Source organism: Diabrotica undecimpunctata, chromosome 7 (genome assembly GCF_040954645.1).
Source record: "Diabrotica undecimpunctata isolate CICGRU chromosome 7, icDiaUnde3, whole genome shotgun sequence".
NCBI classification, from domain to species: Eukaryota; Metazoa; Arthropoda; class Insecta; order Coleoptera; family Chrysomelidae; genus Diabrotica; species Diabrotica undecimpunctata.
Window position 1 is genome coordinate 31,336,490 of NC_092809.1, and position 18,662 is coordinate 31,355,151.

An 18,662-nucleotide genomic window follows, 5' to 3' on the forward strand; every position below is an offset into this window, starting at 1 on the left:
AGGTAACGTCCACGTATACAGTCGCCAGTCATAAGTCTACGACTACTAAAACAGTGTCTGCAAGTCGGGCACTTCCAGCATTGGTACCACAATATATCCAAATGTCATAAGATTACAAACGCTAAATACTGTAGTAAATACAGTATAATATCATTAATAAGCAATGTTCAAAAATTGAACATAGCTTATTATTAATATTAGTCTGTATGTAGTCTGTATATTAGTCTGTACTGAAAATAATACATGGAAATAATACAATTAAAAATAAAATGTCGGTCAGATAGCCAAACGGGCTAGGCGGCAGATTCTCATTCACTTTACTGTCGAATGGTTCAGTGGATGTGGATTCGAGCCCCAGCTCGATGTACAGAAAAATAAAAAAGGCTAACGCAGCAGTTTAAAATTCTAGATAAATCTGCGGCTTAGACTAGAATATGCTGGTGTCTGATCGGCCTATGGTGGAGCAGTACGGCAATAGATAAGGGCTTGCGGCTCGGTGATACTACTCCATAGAAGGAATTAGATGATGGTCGGTTTGGGTTCAGAAACGGACTAGGAACCAGAGAGGCGTTGTTTGCTTTTAACGTGATAGTTTAACAAAATAATACTCACCACCAAGCAAGAAACTGAATATACCTAAATCCTTTAGTAGTTGCTTTTAATTATGATCATAATTATATAAAAAAATATTTTGTACATTTTTTTAATTTCTCAGTGTCTCAGTATAACCAACCAGGTGCACTGGGACAATCGGTATAAAATATATAAAACGAATTTGTAAATAACCAATAGCAATATTGAACATAAAAATGCATACAGACCAAGGAAGCATTAATTAAAAATACATACATATACATAAAAACCACATAATTAATTATGAGTGAAATATTTTGAAACACTCTCTCTGCTCAGTGCAAAGAGTTACATTGCATTTTTCACCCATCCATCTAACTCCCATGTGGCATTGGCGACATCTTCGAGGGTTCGTGGTTCTTTTAGGAAAATGGCCATCAGGAGTAACCAATATACCCTTTGATATATGTGGTTTGATACTAGATGGTTTGATATATGTGGATCGTCTTTGTTTGGCTTTGTTGAAAGCTCTGCAGTAATGGCGGATAATATTTCATTGAAATAGTAGTAAATCTATTTTGCCATTTTCATTTGTAATCCTACATAGTTTCACATTTATCATATGGCTAAAGAGTACCCACCACCATTTTTTCCATGGATGCTGATTCTGTAATTATTTAATTTCCCCTTGATCGAGTAAGTCCACACCCCCCATTGATAAATTTTAGGACTTGAATTACTGAGGTTGTGACTCTGCTTTTTTTTTCTGTTTTGCACATGCTTTACTTGCGCAAGGGGCTCTATGGTATCGTAATTGGTACCCATGGTTACACCACCGTTTTCGTTTCATCTTACAAATAATATAGTACTTTCTTTGCCTTGTATAAGAGGACATTTTTTGAATGATTATCATGAACTGTGCCCGTAGCTCTGATACTTTTTTGTTTTAATGTCACTAAAAGACTATAACTCGCAAAATAATTATCGAAAGATATTAGTGATCAGTTGGAACTGTAATAATACTCAGGAGGTCTAAAACAACTTGTGATCCTAGTGGCAGTTTAGACTTTTCTAGGTCACCTGTTCTTCACTAGCTGAAGACTTAGCTCCGCAGTACATATCAACAGCATAACAGTAACTGGTAGAACTGCACAACATCCATTCCTTGTAGCCAAACAGGCTTTGATTTGATGAATTGCTTCGCTGAATGCTGGCCAAAGTATTTGACCATTGCCTCATCGATGGATAAATTTTCATAAAAAGTGCCCCATCGTTGAAACTTAGCATTCAGTAAATCCATAAGCGGTCTTAGTTTAGACATTTTATCAGTTTTGTTAAGTTTAGTATTGCCTGCCAAATGTATATACTTTTTAATTTTTAGAAACCTATTTCTACTCTTTGCCTTGAAAATAAATGGAATATTCAGATCTTCATCCAAATTCCAATACACCCTTTCATGGGGTAATTTATGATACCCGGTAAAAAAAAAGAATTCCAACAAAAATTTTGATTTCATCTTTCGTAATCTTAAAATTATGATTATTGGAGGCTGTTGCGTACAGATTGGTTTGCTCTACAATATGATTTACAACTTCATCATCAAATAACACTGCAAGCTCCGCTTTCACCCTTTTCACCCACTGTTTTACGACTCAATTTGGAATCTCCTGGCTTCTTCACTAAGTACTTTTTGAAAGTTTGTTAGCTGTTAATGTTCTTTGATAGCATATTTCAATAAAATTGATAATATAAGGCAGAACCGAGAGGTATCAAAATGTTGGTAGTATTCATTTTAACATAAAGATTTATAATGTCAGGTGAAAATCGTTCCCGCTTACGCACTTCATTTTTGTCATCGAATAATCTCTTCGCGAGTACATCGGGATACACTTTTAGTTGTTAACCATATTTGACACTGTAACTTGTTACAACTTCTTTTACCGAAGGCACTTCCTGATCTTTTTCTATAGAGGAGGATGTAGGAGGATCATGGAGCATTTGCTATAGAACTTAACACCTTATTCTGGAAGCGTTGGAGGATTGCAAGATTAGAATTGCTAGCGGGGCCACATTGTTATCCAATGTTAATTTAGAGTTTCGGCCAATCAATCGGCACATATGTCTAAATTGAATGCTCAGTTGTTTTCTTTTGGTAAAGATGTACTTCTGCCAGGTTAGTCGTTTGTCAATATGGACACAAGGCAATAAGTATTTTGTGTCGTTTGCCTTACTTAATAGCTTGCCATTGAGTGTGACTGGAGGGCATTCACCTCGTTTCATTATGAAGGTTACATATGTTGACTAGGTTTCATTTACTCTAATTCGCCATTTTTTTAGCTAAGTTTCTATTTTATTTAGGTTTTTTTTTTATAAATTTTTTGATGCTTTTATGGGACTAGATTCCATGGCCAGTATTGCGGTGTCGTCTGCAATAGTAGCAACTTCTGTGTTAGTGCTGGATGGGAGGTCTGCAGTGAACATTAGGAATAAAATAGGTCTTAGTACGCTTCCTTGTGGAACACCTGCTTTGATAGGGTGAAGCTAAGTGTATTCATCGTGCTGCTTTACTAGGAATTGTCTATAACATACGTAGGATTTAAGGAGTATAAAGAAAGGATATGGCAACTGTTTCCGTATCTTATAAAGTAGGCCTTAATGCCAAACCTTATCGAAGGCTTGACTGACATCTACGAAGGCTACTGACAGGTAGGATTTACTTTCCAGAGCGTAGGAGATTTTTTTACTATTCTGTGGACCTGTTCGATTGTCCCACGCTTTAACTTGAAGTCGAATTGGTGGTCCGGAATAAGTTTAGTTTTTTCTAATATTGAAATCAATCTTATCAATAGAAACTTTTCGAATACCTTTGATAGAATCGGCAGCAAAGTTATAGGTCTATAGGATTTAAAGTCTTCTGGTCTTTTTCCAGGTTTTAGTGTCAGGATATAGGGACAATATGGTGAAGAAAATGTAGCGGAAATTAAATTTAAAATAAACATATAATATTTCGTGATGATCTACATAAACCAATTTATGTAAGTATAAAGGATTAGCTATTCAGAATTGTAGTAATTACTAATAAGTTAGACTAATTTATATTTTACTTGCCTGATAATTATGTCCATTGATATAACAATCAGATCTAAACTCTTCTGGAAGTTCGCATTTTTTGCAACAACTGCCTGGAACAGATTTTTGTAAATCGGGAGCGCAGTCCAATATTGGACATGTATATCTGTTACATATTGCTGTTTGATTAGTGCAGGTACAGTTGGTACATTTGTCGACGCTAAACTTGTCTCCTTGCCTACAAATAGTAATGTAATATTACAATTCAAGGTTATAATAATAGCTATAAAAAAATAAATTATTGAGTTTTCGCCGTTTATAAGATTTAGCTAGGGACGAGGAGTTACATGACCGATGGAAAAAAGTTCTTTATTATTCATTTATGAAAACGGCAGCTGTAGCAGAGCCTAGACGTATCAGATAGCACATATAAAAAAATCTAAATGAATAATTTTAGCAGGCATAAAATCTCCATCGATCTCGAAATTTCTTGTACCCTCTTAGAACATAGTCATATAGAACACCTACTAGTCAATAGAACAACTAAAAATCTCGACTCTGTCTCCCTCTGTCCCTGTTTTTTTAAACTTACGGTACATATTTATTAAAGGTTACGTGACATTTGGTTCTTAAACGTCTGAAACTTCTCCGGTCTGTATTTATTCTGCTCCACGGTGGCCGATTTTTGACGTTCTCATCCACATCATCCTCCTATCGCTTTCTCGGTCTTGACCTGCCTTCTTGAATTCAATTATATATATATATATATATATATATATATATATATATATATATATATATATATATATATATATATATCTATATATATATATATATATATATATATATATATATATATATATATATATATATATATATATATATATTTCATAACAGTATCTGATTTGCCACCTGTTGTTCTCATTTATTGGGCCTAGTTTAGCAAGCATTGATTAAAAACTACATACTGTATAGTAGTTTTTAATCAATGCGACAATAGTCTTATCCTTATAAAGTGAATTACGGTGACGTCTGAACATTCAATGGATCTTAAATTCGCGCATATTTAAAGTATCGAAATTCGAGCTTTTTGCTACATATGAGATTAGATGGAAAAAGATAATGAAGACCAATATGAATATTTGCGATAGAAATGAGAGTCGATACAGCAAAAACAAAGAGAATACTTAGCACGTCAGAAATAAAAAAAAGTACCTTGACATCAATGGCTAAGAGAACATTAATTAAACAAAATACCAAATAATGAAATAAAAGATCCAGCATGTTTCACGAACGGTTAGTTTGAAACTAGCCAGAACAACTGGGGATTAAAACCAACAGGACCAGATGTTCAGGAAGACCTTTAAAAAGATGGTGAGATAGCTAGCATTCAAGGTCATAAATACGACTTAAGTCATAATATTGTATACGAACAGGCCCGAAGCCTAATATAAGAAGAAAAAGATAGTATTTTACAAACAAATCGTTCAGATTTAAAAATTAAACAGTAGACAACTTTAATAAAAACGAAATACTTTTTTAACTTAACAAAAATAATTTTGTAATCTGGTGCTATAGAAGAAAAGTTCCTTGGGTGGAGAATATTCGAAACTACACAATACGTGAACATCTCAGAAAGACTACTGATATTATATAAAGCATCAAGAAGAGAAAGCTGCGGTACTTCGGACATGTAATGAGAGGTCCCCAATAATGGTTGCTACAAAATATTATGCAAGGGAAAATATCAGGCAAACGCAGTCCAGGACGAAGAAAGACTTGGTTGAAGAACTTGCGAGATTAGTATGGTATTGATACAATTATGCTATTTAGAGTAGCAGTAATTAAAATTAAGATAACTGTGACAGTAACAAACGTTCTAAAAGGACATGGTACATGTCCTTGGAATGGGCTCATGTTCACAATTCATTTGTCGCTGAACTTCCAAGTTTGTGGCGTGGCTAGTTCAATACATTATTAACATTCGTCGATACTTACTGTTAACTTTTAAATGGCACAATATGCAGAACTTTAGCATACACGCTGCAATTCCACAAAATTGTAAAAAGTGTAAAAAGTGTAAAATATATGTGTAACATTTCACATATCTTGTTGTATATCGAGTGATATATCGCTTGAGAGGCTCCGCATTTTTAAGACGTTTGCTCTTAAAAAAAGTTAGTTTAAATACTCATTCTGATTTTTAAGTCAGGATTTAAATCCTCACCGATTCAGCTTCCCTGGTATTTGCATTTAAAAACTTTAGTTTTCTCTGTTCGTATATGTAGATATACGACCTGTATTCGTTTATCTGTAGTTTTGATCCAGCCAAATGCTTTGACGTACGCTTTGAAACATGAATATACTTATTTTCAAAGGTCTCGGCACTTTTCTAACAAGACTGATGTTGCGATTAACGCTTCTCTAGGACCCAATTATTCTGTAAAGCCGCCTGTAGTTCACTCTTGATCTTGTTCTCATTTTCACGGTTTTCGCGGGTATATATTCGTATTAACTATCATTTTTTAAATAATGCTTTTCTAATAGTGTAAACAAGTTCAGATAAAACTGTAGGATATGATATACCTACCGGTTTCATTAATCTGCTATTAATGTTAGGTATTTAACAACATTTCTTTCTGGGTGGTAAATTAAAAATTAATTTTGTGTATAGATAATATAGTCAACATTATTTTAATTGAATCTGGAAAGTTACATGTTCGATTACGTATACTTGTTTATATATAAAGATGTTTGTATTTAGTTTCTGGTTTATTCAACACGAATAGAATGAAATGGAATGTACAGAAGCTGAGAGATGCAACTGTTGCAAAACAGTACTGGGAAAATGTTACCAATAGGTTAAGGAATCAAAGTCTAGGCGAAGAAGACCAGAGAGATATAGACTCATTCTGGAACAGGATAAGGGAAGATATTGAGTCAGCAGCACAAGATGAAATAGGAACAGAAACTTGTACCCGAAAAAATCACTGGTTTGACGATGAATGCAAAGACGCAACCCAGAAAAAAAATGAAGCCTATGCAAAAATGCTTACCCGCCGAACTAGAACAAGTATAGAGAATTACCAGACAAATAGAAGAGAAGAAAAGAAAATACACAGAATGAAGAAACGAAACCACTTAAAAAAGAAACTTCAATATATAGAAAACCTCAACAGAGAGAAAGAATTCAGAACATTCTATAAGAAAGTTAACATCAACAAAAAAGAATTTAAGGCAAACACAAATCAATGTAGAAGTTTAAATGGCGATCTCTTAACAACAAGAACAGACGTACTAAACCGATGGACGGAATATTTTAACCAGATACTTAATATAGAGGAAGAAGAAAACCCGGAAGACGAAAGCTGCGAGGTAAGCGGAGCAGACGAGAGGGAGGAGGATCCACCAACGATCCTGGAAGTTAAAGACGCTGTAAACAAACTAGCCAGAAACAAATCACCCGGAATAGATAATCTCCCAGCGGAATTATATAAAGAAGGTGGCCACGATATCATAATAGCCCTACAGCAGCTTATAAAATAAATATGGATACAGAAGTCCCTTCCCAATGATTGGAATATTGGAATACTTTGCACCATACACAAAAAGGGCGATATCTTTGAATGCTCTAACTATCGAGGAATTACGCTCCTAAATGCAGCGTATAAAATATTCTCCAATATACTATGCCATCGTATGGCACCATATGCAGAGCGAATAATAGGACAATACCAGGCTGGTTTCAGAGGTGGTAAATCAACAATTCATCAGATTTCAACCCTAAGACAAATTCTAGAGAAAACACTGGAATACGGTGTAGACACGCACCACATATTTATAGACTACAAGGCAGCCTACGACTCTGTAAATAGAAGAGAATTGTTTAGAGCAATGATAGACCTAGGAGTACCAAATCAGTTGGTAAGTTTAACCAAACTAACCCTTGAAAAAGTTGAATGCAAAGTACGAATCCAGGGGGAACTCTCTGAACCTTTTAAAACAAATAACGGGCTACGTCAGGGAGACCCACTCTCCTGTATACTATTCAATCTAGCTCTGGAAAAAGTAATACGTACGTCACAAATCACAACTACCGGTTCAATATATAACAAATCTGTGCAAATCTTAGCATATGCTGATGATATCAATATTGTTGGAAGAACGGAAAACGCAGCACGAGAGGCGTACGTAGCATTAAAGGAAGCGGCTACAAAAATGGGTTTAATAATAAACACCAACAAAACAAAATGCATGAAAATAGGTACGCAACCACAAACACTACGGTCACTTGTTATAGAAAATGACATCATCGAAGCAGTTAACGAATTTGTATACCTGGGAACGCTTGTCAATACTGAAAATGACACTACCGCAGAGATAAACCGCAGAATTTGCACGGCTAATAGATGCTATTTTGGGCTTAATCTCCTTTTTAAATCTACAGTTATATCAAGAAATACAAAAGTAAAACTCTACAAAACAATAATACGCCCAGTCCTAACATATGGTTCAGAAACCTGGACTTTAACAAAAAGCAATGAAAACAGGTTAGGATGTTTCGAAAGAAAAATACTAAGGCGCATCTATGGAGCGGTAAATGAAAATGGTGTCTGGAGAAGACGATACAACTTCGAACTCTATAGGATATACCAGGAACCAGATATCGTAAAACACATAAAGATAGGACGTCTGAGGTGGGTAGGCCATGTAATGCGGATGGAGCAAACCGACCCAGCTAGAAAAACGCTCCTTGATAGACCTATTGGTCAAAGAAGAAGAGGAAGACCCAGAACAAGATTCCTAGATAACATAGACCAAGATATGAGAAATATGGAAATACGTGCTTGGCGGAGGAAGGTGATGGATAGGGACGACTGGAGAAAAATTCTTGGGGAGGCTAGGACCCACACAGGGTTGTAAAGCCACAATGATGATTATTCAACACGATATTAGAAATATCAGCTTCCCAGTCAATCTCCCTCCATCTCTGTTGAGGTTGATTATGTTGGTGTTTGTCCGTGTCCTTTATATTTCTTAGTCACGATTTTTGCTACGACTCAAGCTACGTTTGTAGTATATTTCAGCTTTAAATATTAGTTTTATTCATTCATATTTTGCGTGGCGCTTTATGCTTCGGAGATAGGCTATAAATTTAACATAATTAAACGTTAAATTTTCTACTAGAAAAGCTGCCTTAACCTTGACACTTGGTGAAGGGAATGTCTACGATGCCAGTACTTTAGCCTTGGACGATACAAAAACACATACCATATAATGTGGTAACTTCAACGGTTAAACGGGGAGAAAGGCACATGAGACAGAAACATCACTGCAAAAATTTGGTTTAGGAAAAAGGAACGAGCGCGATGAAACTTGACTTAGTTTCCTGCTGAAAAAAATCTATTCCAAATGAACAGTTTCTTCTACAAAAAAAGAACATTGAAGATGGACGTTAGAGAGCCCGAATGAAAGAACAAGGAATGAGATCAATTTTATGATCAGTGACAGGAGACAAATCGTTAGAGATATTATAGTCCTAAACCAGTTTTTAACAGGTAGCGACCACAGAATGGTAAAAACTTTGATAGAAATAGACCTTGAAAAAGGGAGATGCGGCATGATCAAAAAGAAGTCTACACCTACCTGGACATAGCCTAATAACATAAATGCATTTGATGAATACATCAACAGCATTCTCGAAAGCAATAAGAATCCAGGCCTAACTGTTAACCTTGAATAGCATTATAATAGAAGTTATAGAGGAAAGCCAAAAAATGTACTGCCACAAAGAAATCGTAAAACGAAATAATATGTACAAAAATACAAGCATTAATTGAAGAAAAGAGAAGAATGCAATGCAATAGAACCAAAGAACACCATGAACTTAGAGAAATAAGTAAAAGAATATAAAAATCTATTAGGACGCACAACCGAAGGCATAAAAGTGAACAAATCCAACAAACGATTGAAGAACAAGAAGATAATAAGAGTCTCAAAGTTCTAAAGAGACAATTTACAAACGACAAAAAAGAAATAACGATATTAAAGTATAAAGATAGAAATATTATCACCAACAAAGGTGAATTACTTGGAAGTAATGAGTTTACTAGGCGAAATGAATTACTAAGGGTAGTAGAAGATTTCTACACAGAATTATACAAAAGTAGTCAAAACAAAACCATGATCAGCACCTAACAGAAAATTCAGGAAAAGTATTAGTCAACCAAGGATCTAATCCCTGATATATCAACTGACGAAATAAAAAACGCACGGAAGAAACTGAAAAGAAATAAAGCTCCGGTAGAAGATAATAGCGTTATAGAAACCGCAAAGATTGAAGGAGACAGACTTTTAGAGAATGTAAAGGAACTGTTCAGTTTATGTCTATACCAAATTGAAACAAAAATATATAACAAAAGATACTGGAAGCAAAATTAGATTTTTAACAAGCTAGAGAACAGGCAGGTTTTAGGAAAAACTTTGGCACTAACAACCAGCTTCATTGCAAAAAAGGGATTATAGAAAATTCCATACAACCAACTATTGGTTCTGGTTTTTGTAGACTTTCGCAGACATTCGATATGATAGAAATTAACAGCGTTATAAGAGCGTTGGACGAAAGGAGTGTAGATTATCGATCCTACAAACTGATCGCAAACATATATAATAATGCAACATAACAAGAAGACTACACAAAGATACAAAATGTATAAAAATCAAAAGATGAATTAGACAGGGGGACACGTTATCCTCCAAACTCTTTACGGCAGTTCTAGAACGTACTTTCAAACAATTGGAGTGGGACGCCAAAGGAATCAATGTCGACGGCGAAATGCTTTCCCACCTATGATTCCTTACCTAGTTGCCATCTGTAAGGAAGTTGGTTTGAACATAAACTTTGGAAAGACACAATACATGAAAAATCTGGTACCACTTCGTCCATGAACTCCAAATTGCCAGTGATAATCAAACTGCTAAACTGCAAAGAAGAATCACGGGTCGCATGGGTCGCATATGGAGCTCTTTAAAACATCTTCAAGAGCAACATACCAAATTATTTGAAAAAGAACACGTTCGACCAATTTGTCCTTCCAATCAAGATTTACCACGCCGAAACACTTTCCTTAACCCAGGCTACAGCAACCAAACTCAGAGTGGCCTAAAGGAGAATGGAACGGTCGTTACTTAAGCTGACTATAAAAAAAAGGATTAGAAACGAAGAAATAAGAAGGACAGGCGTAACAGATGTCATAGAGCGCATAACATGTCTGAAGTGGAACTGGGCGGGCCATGTGGCCAGAATTAATAACGACCGGTGGACTCAAAAAATTACAGTATGAAGACTACCAGCAAACAAAATGAGCAAAGGTAGACCACCCACAAGATGGACAGATGTAGTAAAAAAAAATCGCTGGAAATTGGCTGCAGGAAGCTCAATACCTATGCCTACGTTTAACTTCGGACGTAGAAGACTGGTTGATGATATTGATGAACATAAAATAATAATGTGGTGGCTATATATCAGTGGTTAGGTACTGGCTTACCAAGCCGGACGATCCGGGTTCAATTCCGGCAGACACCAGAAATTTTTCAATTTCTTATCTGTCACCGTGCTTCGGAGAGTACGTGAAGCTGTCTCTCTCGGCTACGTACGTAGTCGTTAATACATAAACCTGGGCCAGAAGATTACACGATATAACAAGCGGCTTCCAAAAAGTTGAACATGATCTGGAATACGCACCTGGGAAAGTTTTCAGTTAACCGTAACAGGCATTTTTCTAATGAAAATTATCACAAGGACCTACATTCAGAAAAAGGCAAAAGAAGCTTATATACTTAAAGTATGCAAGGATCGACTAACTGTTACTATGTGGCAATGCAGCTGGACAAATAGTCAAGGGTGTGTAATTTATTGTGCCAAACATACTAGTTATCTGCAAAATAAACAATTCTTTTTTACCGTTTTCATGTAATCGGAAAAACTGATTGTATTATCTCAAATGATATACTCAAACGCAAAAGCACCAATCCACCATTTGTTAGCCTTTTAGTGTCCATCTTTTGACTATGTATGATATGCTGGTAAAAAATATTACATTCGCTTTTAAATTTAGTTTATTTTGTTATGAAGGTATAATTAAATTATGTATAAAGTATAGTACTAAACGATTTAAATACACTCTACTCAAAGAAATCTGTTCAGAGTGTATTTGAGCAGATTTAATGTTCATTAAGTCATTATTTCAAACTTTTTAAGAAAAACGGTTACATATATTAATAAAAATATAGTTAGCAAAATACTGTTTTAAGGAGTTTTAACTTGTTTAAGAAAGGGGCTACGAAAATAAATTCAGCCAATTTACTTGATCGATCCATTCGCAATCGTCGAACTGCACGACAGACCGATAGTGTTTTATAGTTCAGAAGATTGATAAAATATATGCCGCGTGACCATAATATAACTTATTTCAATAAGTATGCCGCAACAATTAATATTGGAGAAGAGCACATACTTTTGTGGAATAATGTACTACCAACTGACAAATTGAGGTTACCTGAATAATGATGTTTTGACGGTACAAGTATTTTTCAGACTGACAAGAGCTCTGGTACCTTGGCATCTCGGACAGCATTCGCCCACAGGATGAATTTGTCTTTGTTGAACACACTGCAAGACAGGACATGCTTTCTTCGAGCAAACCATCTTTTTTCCTGTACACCGACATTGTAGGCAAGGATCGTCTGAAGTAACATCTCTGTCATCAGTGACTATTTGTTCGTTTATTTTGCATTCTAAAAAAACGAATAAAGAATATTGAGTAATAATAGCAACAATTTAAACATGGTGTAAAAATACTAGGATCATGGAAATGTCGCTACATATAAAGGTAGTTATACTTAACATAAATGCGTCACAATATCTAAAGGGAACAACAAATATATTTATGATTTTAAACCTAAATCTTACAAATAAAAAAAAATTCGAAAACTACATTATTTAATTTTAGAATCGGTGCTAAAATGACCTCCCGGAGCTGGTGAGATTTTGTCGACTTACATTGTTACATGTTAGATGCCCCATTTTTAGTTTTTATTAATTACCGAAGGTAACGGTCTATTGCATTTACCTTTGTAAATTCCATGAGGATTGTTTTTGTTACTGATGTCCTTCCAGTGTTTTTCTGTGGCCAAACAATGTTTTTTAACAACTTTTTATGTAAGTAGTAAAAAACCAACGTGTTCTTTCTATACATTTAAATTTCAACTTACGTGTTTTTAATATTGGTATTTTTACTCTCTCTTTCAGTAAACTGATGATGGAACGATTTAATTCCGAAAAGATCTTCTTTAAAATAATAGTTTTAAGATTTTAATAAGCATTTTTTTATACCTTGATACACACGAACACCACATGCTTTGTATTCAACAGGTATAATAGCCACTCCTGGATATCTCCACTTCATGGTTTTGTTCCAGTTTCACTTTTAATATTAAACAAGACAACTTAAGACATTTTTTAAAATATTATATGGCAGATAATGCCGCATTACGACCAAAAAGTGAAAATAATTTCCAACGAACCTACAAAGATTTAAACTAATGTAGGGTGAACAAAAAATATCTGTCATATTATGCTTTGGAAAGAGTTATGACGCTATAACTACAATTCAATCTTATTCTTTTTATTCTGATGCTATGCAGCATGAAGGCATTCATGCTGGTTAGATTATTCGTAGGGATCCTTCTTTTGCTCTTCTTATTATTGGGACGTGCATTAACTCGTCCCTGGGTTTAATATTACCAATTTGGTTAACCTCCTACCTGAAGAAACATACATGAATTCGTCCTCGAGAACAGCTAATAAATAAGAATAGATGTATGAACTCTGTTAAAGTCTTAACATATTCCCAATAATCCTTCATTATTCTGTTACAATAATTATTAAGAAAATATATTCTCTTATTGTCTCGTTCGCCTTTCTTAGACTCTCACTAAAAAAGGTTGCTTATTTAATTTTAGTATTCAATTCTGCTTCTTCTTCGCGTGCCATATCAGAATTATCCGACGTTGGCGATCACCATTGCGAAGGCTTCTCGATCTTCTGCAATATAGAATAATTGTCCTGCATTTGATATCTGTGTCCATTCACGAATGTTTTTTAACCAATAAACTTGTTTTCTTCCTACACCTCTACGGCCCTCTTTTTTGCATTTAAGGATCAGTTGTAATATTTTATATCGACTTCCCCTTACTATATGTCCCAGATAAGACATTTTTCGATGTTTAACGGTCTTTAGCAGTTCTCTATCTTTGTTGACACTCCTTAGTACTTCTTCATTAGTTTTCCTTGCTGTCCAAGGTATCTTCAGCATTCGTCTATAAAACCACATTTTCAATTCCTTCAATTTTGTTCATGATCGATACTTTTAGCGTCCACACTTCTGCACTATACAAAAGTACGGACCAAACATAACACTTAATCATTACTTGTCTTAGTTCTAAACTGAGATGATTATTGCAGTATATATATCAATGACTATTGATATATAGTCATTGCTATTCTACGTTTTATTTCTATGTCTGGATCTAGTTGGTCCGTTATCACAGTTCCCAAATATGTCATTTTGTGGACTTTCTCAACTTAGACTTGGGTCACGACTAAACACTAAAAATTTGAACAAGAGGTAAAAGAAATAGATTAGACTTACTCACAATCAGTTTAATTTTACTAACCAAAACGACCGGTTTCGCTTTCTAAAATTTGCAAAGCATTATCAGGTCAGTGGTACAAAGTAAATTAAATGATGCTTTTTAAATTTAATTTACTTAATTAAATTAATATTAATTAATTTAATTCTAATCTACAATGCACAATTTACAATGTATATTCTACAGAGTACAATCTATTGTTAAAAAAAGATGATAGCATAGAAATGCTGCGGTAAAATAATGGTTTCAGATATATCTAGAAGTGCTGTGTAGCTCAACAGCGGCTTCTCCAACTCATTTAAAATACACGGGGACAATTCGGTCCAGAAATGGTCTAGAAAGCATACTTAGCCTGTGCTTCTGAGATGTCAACGAGGACTCACATGGCCCATAATATTTCTAAGCAACAATTGCATAATTATATATTTTTTTGTTGTATACCTATTCATAGTTAGAACACATTTTAGGCAAAATAAGCTATATTTTGTGTAAATTAATTAATATTTAAATGGGAATAAGCCACAATTAAAGGTTAAAATACATTTATTGACGTTTCAATTTCCACTTCGGAAATCGTTCTCAAAATACAAACATTGTTCGTCCGAAGTGGAAATTGAAACGTCAATAAATGTATTTTAACCTTTAATTGTGGCTTATTCCCATTTAAATATTAATTAATTTAAAATGCCACAAGAAAATAGCTTCAGAACAATATTTTGTGTATGACAAAAAATAGTTAAGGCAATAGAATTTTTTACATCCATCACGTCAATGAGGTGTTAATTGCTTTCCTCTATAATACTTGCCTTCCTTCCCCTTCTACCATTTTTGCGTAACACGTTGTACATTGTCTCCTGCCTGCACGACCAACATCGCTGAGTGACCATTTTCCATAATGACTGGTGAGACAATACAATCTCCTAATAGGTCCCGAGTTACCTCTTCCTTGAATTTGGTAATGGTTATGCTTTCATTGGCAATACTTTGATGCGCGATATTATAGCTTTAGATTTATTATATTCGATGGCATTCTTTGGCTTTACAACATCACCGCATGCCTTCTGCATTGCCACTATTTCGTCAGCGAATTTGGTACTAATCATCAGCACATTCCGCTTGTCCCTCCACTTCTGAAAAACGATGCCCGAATTACTTTGTTTAGCTACATGTTCGACTAATTTTAATTTTTTGGAAATGGCGCTTTTGAAATTATATTTGCGGTTATAATTAAGTTTTTCGGTGTAGAAGTTCATGTGCAAGTGTGACAGAACTGTAGTAGTTATCAATCGCAAGTGTTCGTCCTTTGTTAAGTATTGTGTATAACATTTGTTGGTACCTTTAGCATGTTCTTTTCTACAAAATACGTTAAAATCTTAGGTATAACCACCTTCCAAACAAAGTTTAAAGATTTTATCCCAAATTTGTGCCTCGTGTCACAATCAAATGATGGCAGCCTTGAATTTATCCTTTAGTCTGCTAATCAAGGGAACGACCTTCTGCAAATGGTCATCTGTTGTTACCGAATTATCGTTGAAATGCAGCATTTTCCATAATAACTGGAAACAATTCCTTGACATTACCTTTTTGATATTATTCACATCAAGATCATTCTTTGGCCAGTATGAATGAAAAGATGGAAAATGACATAATCCTATCCATATAACTATACCAAGGAATCGTTTTATTTCGGCGACATCAGTGTTGTGCCAAGCGGTAATACGTGTGCATTTTTTCTGATTTATTTCCTGACACTGCAGAGCATAATGATTTGTTTCGTCGACCTAAACATTAAACAATGTCATAATCAATGGCCCCCAGAAAATAGCTTTATTTATTGCATTGGATACTATTGGTTCTTCTAAAATTTTCTGTTCGAAGACTTCAGAATGTTGGGCAAGGACATTATTCTATAGCAGCATCAACATGTTCTTCGAAATTCGTATAGTCTTTTTCTTTACTGTTGGACGCCGTTACGTTTTGAAAAATCAAATTCTATGACCGCCCTAACACCAGCTATCATTTTAAAGAGGTTGCAACTAAAAACTGTAGAGTATAAGTATTAGGAAGATAAGGAAGCCTCTGTATTAGTATTTTAAGAAGATAAAAAATCAGAATGTTAATAAATCAGTTATAAAGTTTCGCCCTAATTAATGCTAAAATTTAACAGATAAGAGGTTAAGACAGATTCAACTGTACTAAGCAAATGAAATACAGAACAAAGTGGAAAATTTGAAAGCAAATGGTGTTTTTTTCAGTTACATTTGACATAAAAAACAATCGGCTACTTTTTACTGTTGTTTTCTTTGATTTGCTGCAGTAACAAAGAGTTAATTAGTGAAAATTGAATTCAGCAAACCAACCGATCTAGCAGGGAGTTAAAGACAACAATTTTAATTTAATTACAGAAAAAAGTGGTCTGTTATAGACCGCAGCGGTGATCGAAGATTTTGATCGCATAGGTACCTACACTGCGTGCGTTTGCTCCGCGTAAATATTCTGCAGGTGTGCAACATAACAGAGCGAATTGAAACGGCTTTCAGCCTATAAAATGCGAGAATGTACATTATAAATTTACCAAGTTAAATAACCTCATTTGGTTATAAAACTTGTATGCTTCAGACGTGGACTTGCACAAATCATTTAATAAATCAAAGAGAGATGTGTTTTATTTATTACAGATGGCTTCTGTTCGAGAGTTCGAGCAACAAATCGTTCAGGTAGTTACTTGTAGCTGCCTTTCTGTGATTACAACGAATACAGGTCTTTCAAACACTTGTATTTTTAATTAATATTTTTGACCTTTATAAAAATGTATAAATAAAATTCTTTCAGTCAGAAATGATAAAAACTTTCTTAAAATAACAAATAACTCATTAGGTAGTTGTACAAAATGCACCAAAACTATTTTTAGTTTAAATGCATCACAATCCTTTAATTTTAATATTTGAAGTTAAAGTTAAAGTTGATTTCAAGTAATCGAATAAACTATATTCGTCATCCAAGGAACGCAACTCAAGAATAATCGCATTACATTAAATCATCTACTTTAAAATATATAATATATATCTGAATTGTCAATATAAATGAGTAAGACAAAATTAAATTATTAAAAGAATTTTTCATCAAGTAACAAAAAAGAAAATTTGTTTAATTTATTAATGTTTGTATTTTGAGAACGATTTCCGAAGTGGAAATTGAAACGTCAATAAACTTGAAGAGCATAGGAATAAAACAAGGAATGTCCATTTTTACAGAAATTAAGATTACTGGCTCAATCTGTTCCAAAATATTGTAACTTTCTCTGGACAGACTATCTGTCGAATACGACAGGAACAGTGCATACAATTTAATTTTAAAATATTGACGTACCTGAATAAAACTGGGTATGTCCCCGCGCGACCGGAATAAAACTAGAAATGTCCATGTCCAATGATGTTTGTTTAGCGCTTAGTGTAGTGTTCATTCTTGCCGCTAAGTATTAGCAGGTTTGTGTGTATTAGTAACGTAATAGATACGTAGTATTATAGGTTATTGTGTTAGTAAAAAATGAGTAAAAATATTGTATTAAGTTCGAAAAAAAGGCAAAAAACTGAAGTCTTAACTTCTTCATTACAAGATGTTATGAAGAAGTTAAGACTTTCTTCTCATGAAATGGGCCCACCATGCCACTGCAAGCGGCTTAAGTGTTTTGATGTGTTGAATGACTTGGAACGGAATAGCATATTGTCTGATTTTAACAATATGACATCCATTGATGAGCCGAATAGCTACCTTTGTGGATTAATATCATTGGTTCCAGTTCAAAGACGCAGAAGTCGGCTGAGCGAAAGAACAGCTTCATACCATCAAAGTAGTTTTGTTTATAAAATAAGGGTCAGAAGAGATGGAAATATAAAAGAAATGTGTGTTTGTACAGTATACTCCCTTTATAACGAACACGGTTATTACGAGGTTTCGCTTATAACGAGGTACATTAGATGTCCCGTGAAATTTCTATTGAACTATAACCCTTTATAGCGAGGTAAATTTGCTTATAACGAGAGAAAATAAGAATGCAAAACGTGTTTTTTACGTTTTGGCCCGGCCGTAGCTATAAATAAATACCCTTTTTAACTGCGGGCCGCCCGCAATAAACTTCTTACAATTTATGATTCTTAGTCGGAAATGCAAAATTTATGATTCACAAGTGTCATTGTATTGGGTTGACCATTCACACCTAATAATATGGGTCCTAATAGACAAGATGTGGTAAGTATTTTAAAGGTTGTCAGAAACTTTATCCAAGGACAAAACGCAAATGAAGAAGC

General features: G+C 34.5%; 1 protein-coding gene across 1 annotated transcript in view; it reads right to left on the reverse strand.

Moving 5' to 3' along the window:
- Nucleotides 1-18,662, reverse strand: part of LOC140445142 (BMP-binding endothelial regulator protein-like) — a 320,566-nt gene that overhangs the window by 8,524 nt on the left and 293,380 nt on the right. Inside the window, exons 6-7 of the mRNA XM_072536995.1 lie at nt 12,201-12,438; nt 3,682-3,880 (exon numbers count right to left, since the gene is read on the reverse strand). Coding sequence (XP_072393096.1) covers nt 3,682-3,880; nt 12,201-12,438 — 437 coding nt within the window. The remainder of the gene's footprint in view (nt 1-3,681; nt 3,881-12,200; nt 12,439-18,662) is intronic.